Genomic DNA, 12,068 nt, shown 5'->3' with positions numbered 1-12,068 from the left:
AAATCAACTAATACATATAAGAAATGCATCATAGTGCACGTAACATACTATTTAAATAGTCACAAGTAAAATTTAGCTGTAGAACCATATCAGATATGATTAACAATTTTTCAAAATTGTACTCTTCACGCTTTTAATGAGGCAAATTCATTGATAATTGCATCAAAATTAATGTTGTTTGTTACTTCATGTTATATTGACAAGATGGACTTATTTGTTAATCTCTCCTGACCCATGGTTGCTGGAAGGTAGTTTTTAATTAATTTGAACTTACCGAAGCTTCTTTCACAAGAATCCACAGTTACAAGCAGAGAAATATTCTTAATGCAATTTCTAAATGTGGATAAGATTTGGCCAAATTATATTCATGAATTAACTGGAAAAGGTCCAAAGTAGTTGTACATGAAACGTTTGGAAACAATGCTAACGCCTGATGTTTAAAACTCTGAATCTCTGATGACATTTCTGAGGCAGTAAACAAAATTAATATATTATAGAGATCACAGATTCCCAATATGTGATCTGCATAAGGAATGATAAACAAAGGTGCTCACCGTTTGGTGGGTCTTAAGCAAATTCGAGAAGTCCTAATATATAATAAGGGTGTGCTCACTGGGAATATTAGAACTTGATTACTCAAATGACGGTTGTTGTGTCTGCAGAAAAACACGCTCATGTCATATTTTTCTGTGCCCCTCAACTTTGTGCGCCCAAGGCAAGTGCCTCACTCACCTCACCCTTGTTACAGCACTGCTTCAGAGACTGTGTGTGCCGCTGAGTCACCGCGCCAGCTTCCGCATGTTCCCATGCCCAGAGTTGTCTTTCTTTTGCTGGTTGCTGTTTGAAAGACTTTTGCAAAGAGGCAGAGTTGGTGATAACCCTGACCCTGGAAACTGGCAGCTCTGCCCTGGCAGATAGCTGTGCAGAAATGGGCTGCAGTGGCAATACAGGGGATATAGAGAAATAGCATGTCAAATGCAGTAAGTAAATGGTAGGTGGGAAACTTCCACCACCTTTTTATTATAGTGCTCCTGGATGTTATCCGTAAGGCTAAGATTTTGTCACTGTTTAGTAAAAATCAGGGACAGGTCACAGGTAATAAACAAAAATTCACAGAGTCCTGTGATCTGTCCCTGACTTTTACTAAAAATAACTATGACACAACGGGGCTAACGATGCTTGCCTAAACCCTGCTGTGGGGGCAGGGAGGATTGTCTAGCACCTGCTGCCCATGGTGGCTCATAGCTCTGGGATTGCCCCTTGCTGCGGCTTGGAGTTTCGGGGTTGTCGCACCCAGGGCTGAAGTGGAAAATATCACAGAGGTCTCTGGAAGTCATGGAATCCATGACTTCTGTGATCTTGCGTGACATAATCTTAGCTTTAATTATCAGCAGTAAGCAAACAATTTCAGACAGAAGTAGTTATCTGTTCAGTTCAGTGGCCCTTTATGGCAAAAGCTGAATTTTGCTTTCTTTACCAGGTTGAAGGGACAACAGTTTATATCAGGGGTTAGCACCCTGGCGGGCCAGGCCAGTTTGTTTATCTGCCGCATCGGCAGGTTTGGCGTACAGCAGCTCTCACTAGCCGTGGTTCGCTATCCCAGGCCGAGGCAGGACGCCACGGCCAGCACATCCCTTGGCGCTTCCCGCAGCGCCCATTGGCCTGGGACAGTGAACCACAGCTGGTGGGAGCCGCGGTCTACTGAACCTGTTGACGCGGCAGGTAAACAAACTGACCTGGCCCGCCAGGGTGCTTACCCGGTGAGCCGCATACCAGAGGTTGCCGACCCCGGTTTATACTAATAATCTTATAAATTAAATATTTCTCACTCGCATGCAAGTTAGCATATAATGAACATCGGAGATACGTCAAGTTAGCTGTCTGTGGAAGACTGATATGTGGTCTACGCTTAAAAAGTTTTGCTGGCATAGCTATGTCAGTCTCAACTGGGAGGAGGGGTATCACTCCTCAAAACTACATAACAATTCAAAGACCCTAATGTAGATGCAGTTATACTGGCAAAAATGTTGTTGGGGAAGGTGGAGTGTACACTAGAAGGGTTTGCCGGTAGAGATGTACTGGCAAAGCCTAGTATAGACAAGGGAAATATCTAGGATTTTTTTCTTTATTCCTTTTTTTAAAAAGAAAGAAAGAAACAAAAAAAACATTGTCTTAAATACAGCATTTGCATCAGGAAAACTTAAATTGGTTTGAAAATTGATTGGTTAAAGCAGGGCAAAAGACTAGTTTATACTGATTGAGCTTAAACCTTTTCCTGACTGACTTCAGCTGAAGCAATGTAAGAACAGGTTTTTATTAATTTGAGAATGTGCATTCTCACAGTGTTTTACATCTGTAAAGCTAAGCTGATTGGCCGAGCAGAGCAAGATACATTCTGGGACATTTCTCTGTTTCTTTGTGTATAGGAGTGGCCATACTGGGTCAAATCAATAGTCCATCTAGCCCAGTATATTTTCTTCTGGTAGTGGCCAATATTAGATGTTTCAGAGAGAATGAACAGAACAGGGCAATTACTAAATGATCCATTAGCTGTCATCCACTCCCAGCTTCTAGCATTCAGAGGCTTAGGGACATCTCGGGCATGGGTTGTATCTCTGACTGTCTTGACTAATAGCCATTGATGAACCTATCCTCCATGAATTTATCTAATTCTGTTTTGAACTCAGTTATAATTTTGGCAATCACAACATCTCCTGGCAACAAGTTCCACAGGTTGACTATGTGTTATGTGAAGAACTTCATTTTGTTTGTTTTAAACGTATTCCTTATGTGAAGGAGGAAATAACGCTTCCTTATTCACTTTCTTGGCACCAGTCATGATTTTATAGACCTCTATTGTATCCCCTCCTTACTTATGTCTTCCAAACTTAAAAGTCCCTGTCTTTTTAATCTTGCCTCATAAAAGAGAGGAAGTGGAGTTTATTTCTCATCATTTCCCTGCAAACGTGAGTAAGGACTGTGCGCCAGGGACCCTGGGTCTTGAACATTGGTACACAGGGCTCTTAGGAGGTAGTAAGTTCCAGCCTGTCACATGTGTGATACTTTAAAATGCTGTAGTCAATCAATTCCAAAATTTCAAGGAATTTTTAAGTATCAATGGGCAGAATCCTTTGCTTTTTGGTGAAAATCAGAAAATTGGAAGGGAGAAATGGAGGACACGTAAGCACTCCTTGTGTCTGGATAGCAAAATTGTCAATTTCAATACAGTGTTTACAGTTCAGTGTTAAAACTGATTGGCCAAGCACACAGCTCATTTGGAACCAGAAGTATACAATCAGGCAGCAGCAGAGACAGGAAAAAAAGGAAATGCAGTACAGTACTATGTTAAACATAAATTATTTGAAAAAAGGAAAGTTTAAAAAAATTGGACAAGGTAAGGAAACTGCATCAGTACTTGTTTCATTTAAATTAAGATGGATAAAAGCAGCTTTTTTATTTTGCATAGTAAAGTTTCAAATTTGTATTAAGTCATTAAGGTTCAGTTGTAAACTTTTGAAATAACACTATGGTGTTTGTTCAGTTATGAACATTTGAGTTATGAACAACTCCATTCCTGAAGTTTTAGTTACAACAGAGATCAAAGAACTGGTTAATCAAAGCCACGAACACCTTCCAGCATAATATACCTCATCTCAGTTCTGCTCGTCGTCCTAATAGTTTAAAAGTGTTGACAACCTCAGTGACTTATTTCTAGGACAGAAACAAAAGAAATAAGAATGGTGGAGAGCCATGGGGAAGAAAGGGCATGGCAAAGAGAACGAGGGACCCCTGTATGGAAAGAATGGGAGGCACATGGACCTCCTGGTAAAGGGGATTGGGTGGAGAATGGAGTACTGTAATGTGAGCACATAGGGCAAGGAGGGGCACACGGGCCCCTGGCTTGGAGAGAGAATGGAGGACAATAGTATGGTGGAGGGGGATATGGGAGTAGCATACAAAGCCCCTTGATGAGGGGTGGGTGAGCAGAGTTGGCAAGAGTCCCTGAAATAGAGGGGATGTGAGGATGGTCCACAGCGAGCTTGGGGGGAGAAATGGTATGCAAGGTGCCCATTTCCCTCTTCTCCCCATGTCGGTGCTCTTTGTGGCCCCCCTCCCTCCATTTTCCCCTTTTCCCAGAAGTGTCTGCAGCTCCTAGGTTTGCTAACCAAATGCATGGGCTCCATGTGTTATACTTTTCTCTCTCTACCTTAATTGGTCAATTAAGGTGCAGATAGAAATTGACAAAAATAAATTCTGGAATGTGCTTAGGTGTAGAAACTAATGTAATGTATGGACAGAACCACGTTGATATATGAGCAGACCCCACGGCTCAGTATTGAAGCACAGATCATTGAGACTATTGGTATTGCAGCTCTTAAAAAAATGTTTAAGGTTACACAGATGCTAATCTTACAAACAGTCATGTGCTTAACTCTATGCAGTGGAACTACACACCTATAAATTTTAAAGCCATGTGTAAGTATATGAAGAATTGAGGCCAAAGATATGCTGATATGTAGGTTATACAGTTTATTAGAAACTATGACATTTGAACAAATGAGATCTTACTGATTTTTGGGGGGGAGTGGCTAGAACAACAAAACTTTAATTATACAATAAAATTATTTCTCTAGCTTTTATTCACTAGCATTACATGCTTATTAAAAGGGTAACAAAAAGCAACATTAGCAAATTTTTAAAAATCAGTGTGTTTTTGTGTCAATTAGGGTTTTGTCTCTAGGGATCTGGTATCCTAAAGTTATCTATGTAATCATCATTTAAAACAGGATTATTCTTTTTTTAAACCTGCAGTGCATCACATGTGGTTGTGTCTCTTGTAGAAAACTATCCAAACTATCTGATTATCAATCTAGATAAGGTAAGTTTTTGTGTTTTTTCTCTCTAAAGAAATGTGAAATACACCTCTACCTCGATATAACGCTGCCCTGGGGAGCCAAAAAATCTTACTGTGTTATAGCTAAAATCACATTATATCGAACTTGATTTGATCTGCTGGAGCGCGCAGCCCAGCCCACCTGGAGCGCTGCTTTACCGCGTTATATGCAAATTCGTGTTATATCGGGTGGTGTTATAATGGGGTAAAAGTGTAATATGAATCCGTTAATATACAATATGATGAAAGTTTGCTTGAGGTGGAAAGTTTTACATTAGACCTTGAATTACTTAAAATTCAGAGTTGGCATGTTTTATGTGCTAATTTAGGGCCTGATCTAAAGCCCAGTTCTCAGAGCCCCCCTCAATTCTGCTAACATGTTTGTTTCACATACTGTACCTTAACTCTGATCAAATGAAGTATTTTTATTTGGAGTAGCCATGAGTTTCAAATCTGCTTCTCAGCCATGTCATGCTTTCTACAGTGGGTTTGAAACTTCTACCCCAGGTGACTTATTTCATTAGACAGAGGTTCTCAATTAGGCATTATGTAGAAATTGATTTATTTTATAAATTTATGGTAACAATGAGAAAGTAAGCAATTTTTCAGTAATAGTGTGCTATGACACTTGTATTTTTATGTCTGATTTTGTAAGCAAGTTGTTTTTAAGTGAGGTGTAAATTGGGGGTATGCAAGACAGATCAGACTCCTGAAAGGGAAACAGTATTCTGGGAAGTTGCAAGCTATTGGATGGGAAGTTGCAAGCTATTGGATTAGAGTAAAGATTGCTCAACTGCAGATCCCATTAAACACAATCACTGAAAACCTCCAGGTAAGGTAATTTTCAGGGCAAAGCTTTCAAAGACGCTTCACCTTCACAACAAACTCTTCTGCACTTCCATAATATAACCAACCACAATAGCATGTGTCATAGCAAAGTCTGGCCCAGTCCTGAAAATACTGCTACAGAAACTTAACTTTACTCATGTGAGTAATATCACTGAAGTAAATGCTTAATCATATGTGTATTTTTAGAATCAAGGTCTACAATGTTAATGAGTCTGGGAATTTTAAAAAGAGGATCACTTTCAAATGTTTCCTCTGCCAAAATTTAATATTTTACTTTCATACATTCCTTCCGCTCTCTTTATTAGAGAGCTTTCATATGAAAATGGCTCTGTTTTGGAAGACTTCAACTGTTTCTCATTTTTATTTTCCCATCTCACAATCATCTGTTTTGGCTGCCAAATGATATCAGAGAATTGTGTTGTCAACAAAGTGTGGGCAGATGGATCAATTCTAGGGGACTAGGAATTCTAAGATTCTATTTAATTGATTATTGCTAGATTTTTCAATCACCATGTAATGGCACATAATACACCTTTTAAACAGAGAAGTTGACCTTCCTGCAGATCTATTTTAAACAATAGTTTTAGCACCTTCTCCTCAAGCTTGTTAATTAGAGACTTGCTCAGTTAGTAAATAAGCAGGATCTAGTAGAGAATCTTAAAGAAAACTCATCGTCTTAGTAATATTCTGTTTTTTTTTTCTTAAGCTGGACTATTGCGCAAGCTTGAAGAATCTTGAAACCATTTCTGAGAAGCAAAACTACAAGTTTATCCAGGTATGGCAGATTTTTTAGTATCGAGCTAGCAAGTTATGGTTGTAAAATCTGAGGTTGGACAGGCTTTTGTATCTTGGCTTCTGCAGAACTAAGACCTGGTTTGGGAATCTCCATCTTTTTCTTCTCATGGAACTATAGCTTCTGCTTTTGGTTACACTGTATAACTTCCACTTTTGACCATGTATTTATAGGTATCGACATGGCTTATTACTGCATACTTCTGATACAGTGTCTATAACAGGGGTCGGCAACCTCTGGCACGCGGCTCACCAGAGTAAGCCCCCTGGCGGGCTGGGCCAGTTTGTTTACCTGCCGCATTGGCAGGTTCGGCCAACCGCGGTTCCCAATTTATACCTAACTTTCCTATATATAGAGAGACCCTACCATTAGGGTTATGCTGCTCTAGATAAAATTAGATTAGATGGTGTCCTCTCTTCTTTTAAAAACTGGTGTGGTAAAGAGTTTCATTTCACTGACAGATGAGGTGGATTGTTCTATTTAAATCTTACGTGCCTCAGCTTCCTCGTTTGTAAAATGGAGATAATACTTCATTACACACCTCACAAGGGTGCTGCATGGTTTAATTAGTTGATGTTTGTAAGGTGCTTCTGAAACTGGGAAGCCTAGTATAAGTGCAGAATGTTAATGTAAAAATGGACTGGTTATATATTTTAAGATTATGAGAGCATACTACAAAGTATATAGCTGTACCAAGTACTATGTGCTATGCATTGCAAGGGCCAAAACTAAAAGCCTGCAGGTTCTAATTGTGTATAATTATAAGAGTATTAGCATTGTTCAGCATTCCCCACTGAAAATTACTGGAATGTTGATGACTCTCTGAAGGGTGTATTTCTCTAGAGGTACAGTAAGAAACACATTATTTTAAATCCTTCATTGACTTTTTGCAAACACGTTGGTTTCTGTAGCAAAGACTGAGTAATGCTGATGGTGTTTAAAGAACATTTACTAGTGTGTTTTATCTCTGAGGTGAAGGAATGGGAAAATGTCAACCTAATATTTTCCTAGTGTGTTTTTTGGTGTGTAGCATTTTGAGCGAAGGTAAACTAACACTTTTTTGCCTGTGTAGTTAAACCAAATAGTTATATATTTGGAACTATTGCCAGCCAGTTAGTTGCCTTGCTTCTGAAAACTCTGAAGTAGATCCTAGAATGATCTTCAGTTCATCTTCCATTTTTTTTAAAGCCACTAGGTGTCGCTGTTCATTCAACAATTATTCATAACATCTTTATGGTTTAGGTATAGCAGGGATCGGCAACCTTTGGCCCACGACCCTCCAGGGTAAGCATCCTGGCAGGCTGAGCTGATTTGTTTAAAAGCTGGGTCCGCAGATTCGGTCGATTGCGGCTCCACTGGCCGCGGGTCGCCGCTACAGGCCAATTGGGGCTGCAGGAAGCTGTGTGGGCCGAAGGATATGTTGGCAGCTGCTCCCTGCAGCCCACATTGGCCTGGAGCAGTGAACTGTGGCCAGTGGGAGCTGCAATCAGCCAAACCTGCAGATGCGGCAGATAAACAAACTGACCTGGCCCACCAGGGTACTTACCTTGGTGAGCCGTGTGCCAGAGGTTGCCGATCCCTGATGTACAGTATAGCTAAAACTCGTAAGTAGCTTGAGTACTAGTATTGGAGATGTTTCCTAAATTTCTAGTGGTGGTAATTTAGCTCCATATTTAATGGGTAATGTACATCAATAATATGAGTCTGAATACATTGGAGAGTCTTGCTTGAAAAGCATGAAGTACATTTCTATTTCCTTATATTTAGAGGTAACTGTAGTTTGTTTTCTATTAATGCATAAACTACAGGAAAGCAGTTTTTGAATCACTTTAAAAAATTGGATATGTGATTCTTTTTTTTTGTTGTTAGCAGTGCTTTTGCTTGCTCTTTGAACACTTTACTTGCTTTTTCCTATGGGCAGTCTTTATTTTCTATGAACTGATTTTCTTATTCTTTCAAATAACAGAACTTTTGACTCTGTGGCTTAGCCTAAAAATTCTGGCTTCATGAAGATTGTTTTAGGACAGAGGGTATTTTTCACTTGCTCTTTCTGTGATAGTTCATGTTTCAATTCGTGAAAATGCATATTAACTTCAGAGTGTAAGTGCTAAAGTAAACTAATTAGATAATTTCAAAGATGTAATTTTCTCTAATAAACTTACAGTGGCTCTTGCCATTGCTAATTCACTATTCTGTGTAATTTAAAAACTATTTTAATATTGACAGCACCTAGTTCTAGAATTTAAAAATATCCTTCCTCTATCATCACTAACAGATTCTGACAGAGTGGTGGTTAGTTTGAACCCCCCCACCCTCCATGTGATTGTGACTTTTTAATATGAACTTTATTCAGTTAATGAGTATTTATATAAATAGGTTAAAGTAACTGGTCCTTTTATGTTTAAAGTAACATTTCTGCTATTTTAAGAGTATGGCTAGTTTGACTGCAAGTATGAGGGTTACACAGAATTTTATTTCTTTAGCTGTAAAATGTGTTAAGGGAACTGAATGACTTTTGGACATGATTTGGGAATTTACTTTATGTAATAGTTTATTGTAAGTATCAACAAGAGTACTTCCCCCGCATTTACTCATTGAGGTAGTCCCACTTGTATGTAAGTGCTTAGCCCTTTTTGATTCTTGTATACTGTGTTTTTTAAAATAAGCTGTTCAATAAATTTGGACTGACATGATAGTATACAAGTAATCAGTAGAAAGCAGTCCTGCATAAAGTCATGGATAAAATTAACAAAACAGACTACTTGCTGTTTATACACTATAGATAAAACTTGGTACAGTTAAGAGTCAAGACCCCATTGTTAAAAACTGACTTGGATTGCTATCTTTGTTTTTAATCTAATTGTTTTTCTCTCTTAGGGTGACATCTGTGAACCCCATTTTATAAAACTCCTTTTTGAAACTGAGAAAATTGATATAGTACTACATTTTGCAGCACAAACCCACGTAGGTGAGCATTGTTGCATGTCGTTGTAATAAATCTACTAGGTGTTTTGTTTGAAACAACTAACCTATTCATGTTGTTGCTGTTTTCATTCCTGTCGCTTTCATATTAAACTAAAGGACCATAATTGTCTATTTATTATAGCAACACCAAGTAGCTCTGTTAAGACTCAGGGTCTGTCAGCAAGGCCGGATTAAGGCATAAGATAACTAAGCTACAGTTTAGGGCCTCACAATATGAGGGGCCTCTAAAAAAGAAAAAACTAACTCCATTTTAAATTTTATCAAAATCGGTTGATAAACAAAGGAGATATGGGAAAAAGAAGAGTCTCTCTAAATATAGACACTTTAGTTCAAATATGACAAAAATATACACATCTGGCTACACAAATACCCTTATTCTATTACCTGTTACCCTTCACTAATTGTTCATTATTGACAGGTGAGAGGCCAGGCTGAGGGGAAAAAAAATGATAATTGCACTTGTAAAATTATTCTTTCTACAAGTAAGTCTGGTCTCCGTCTCCTAAGGAAGCATTTCATTGGCCAGCTGCTTCTAGTTTAGCATCCCCCTTGGCTGGTAATAGCTGGAAGGCTGCCATCTTTTGTTTATGTCCAGGACGCTCCTTCATGTAGTGGCTTCATTCCTGTTTTTCTAAGTTTTCTTAAGAGTTAGTGTGTTCCTTTTTCTTTTGATCTATACATACGTACTGTTGTGTATGTTAGTGCGCACGGCGCTTTCTGCTTTATGCACTATCCATACTTCACATGATTGAATTTGCAGGTGATCATTTTATGCACTTGAATTGCATGGATCTTGAGGATAAATTTGTGTTGGCTTCCCTCTGTCAGTTTCAGGAACCTTCGCAGTAAATATCAAGAGTGGTGACAAAAGGATAAATAGAGGGTTTTGGGAGAAGTGAAGGAAGGTGTGTGTGTGTGTGTGTATATATATATATACTTCCTTCACTTCCTATCAAAATATTCTGAGTACTTGGTGAGGAAGTTATTTCAAACTATGTGCATATTTGATTTATAGGCTTTAATAGCCTATGATATTCATTATATTTGCTGGAATATAGGCTAATTTTTCTCACTTTCTCAATGCCTGTCTAGAGATTACCAGTCTCTTTTCTGGTAAATTCTTTCTCTTTCACGCATATAGCTTGTTGTCACTGAGTCCGAGGTGTTTACTCAAGATTAATTAATGGTCCTGGGGGAGACAGCGGATAGAGAAGCGAACACGAAGAGAGCTTTTCTTGCAGCATTTTCTAGGCAGACATCTATCTGCTCCAAGCATTATGGTACGTCAAAAGTGACAAACTCTGTAACTTGAGGACATCATCAGTGACTTTGCTCTCCAAAAATCACAAAGGAAAACGTTTTAAATTTAAGTGTTAAAATTAATGTGATGTGCAAACAGACATACAGCAGGTTGTACTGCTTCCATTAAGTAAGCTGGTCTGTGTAACTGCTTTTGTGTTGCTGTAGATATAAAGTTTTCGTATCTACTAATTAAGAAATCATAAATGAAAATATGTTAATTTGAAACTATTTCATAATGCAAACAGGCATATTGCAAGACATATGTTTTCGTTAGATTATTATTCTATTTTACAACTTCGCCTTTGTATATATGCATATATAAAGCTTTCATGTTCATATATTCAGTGTCCTGTGAAAATTTTTTTTATATATATATATAATAATTTATGGTAGGTGGTCTCTTACATTTGACATAGCTTAGGGCCTCAAAATGTCATTATCCAGCCCTGTCTGTCAGCATTTTCATTATAAACCTATTTTCAGGGGTTTACAGCTTTGCAACCAAAAAAAAAAGCTCCAAGCAGAAACTAGATGTTGCAAAGTCTCAAAAACAAGTTTGATCCTTAAGCTAAAGGAGTGCAAAATATAGCTTACTAACATCTGGTGGCAATCATTGATTTTGCATCCCTCTGCTGGATGAGTAGTATGCCATTACACTTCTTTTCTTTTTAGGTTCAAATTGTTCTCTTACAAACATATGTGCAATCGCCGTTGAAATCGATGAGTCATGTAAACATCCAGGAAAGTGCAGGACTCAAAGGATTTAAAAAAACCCTACACTTAAGTGCCCAACTATGAACTAACATTCAACAGAAGGTATCAATATAGTAAATTCCATATGCCTTTTGACAGCCATTACCTTCACTCCGCACAGTAATTCATCTCCAACGGTACTGCTAATGTACTCAATGCTTTTTTTGTCTCTGTCTTCACGAACAAAGTCAGCTCCCAGACTACTGCACTGGGCAGCACAGTATGGGGACGAGGTCAACAGCCCTCTGTGGAGAAAAAAGTGGTTCAGGACTATTTAGAAAAGCTGGACGAGCACAATCCCATGGGGCCGGATGCACTGCATCCAAGGATGCTAAAGGAGTTGGCGAATGTGATTGCAGAGCCATTGGCCGTTATATCTGAAAACTCATGGTGATCGGGGGAGGTCCCGGATGACTGGAAAAAGGCTAATGTGCCCTTCTTTTAAAAAGGGAAGAAGGAGGATCTGGGGAACTACAGGCCAGTCAGCCTCAC

General features: G+C 38.7%; 1 protein-coding gene across 3 annotated transcripts in view; it reads left to right on the top strand.

Moving 5' to 3' along the window:
- Positions 1-12,068, top strand: part of TGDS (TDP-glucose 4,6-dehydratase) — a 31,716-nt gene that overhangs the window by 860 nt on the left and 18,788 nt on the right. The window contains exons 2-4 of one of the 3 annotated variants that reach the window (XM_030567398.1): positions 4,813-4,879; positions 6,450-6,518; positions 9,414-9,504. In XM_030567398.1, the coding sequence (XP_030423258.1) occupies positions 4,813-4,879; positions 6,450-6,518; positions 9,414-9,504 (227 nt within the window). Of the gene's footprint in view, positions 1-4,812; positions 4,880-6,449; positions 6,519-9,411; positions 9,505-10,662; positions 10,802-12,068 lie in introns of those variants that run through there. The other 2 variants (XM_030567416.1, XM_030567407.1) reach the window with 2 other exon arrangements.

This window comes from Gopherus evgoodei, chromosome 1 (genome assembly GCF_007399415.2).
Source record: "Gopherus evgoodei ecotype Sinaloan lineage chromosome 1, rGopEvg1_v1.p, whole genome shotgun sequence".
Taxonomy (NCBI): Eukaryota; Metazoa; Chordata; order Testudines; family Testudinidae; genus Gopherus; species Gopherus evgoodei.
Note: the sequence above shows the minus strand (reverse complement) of the source record. Positions and strands in the feature narration are given on the sequence as shown.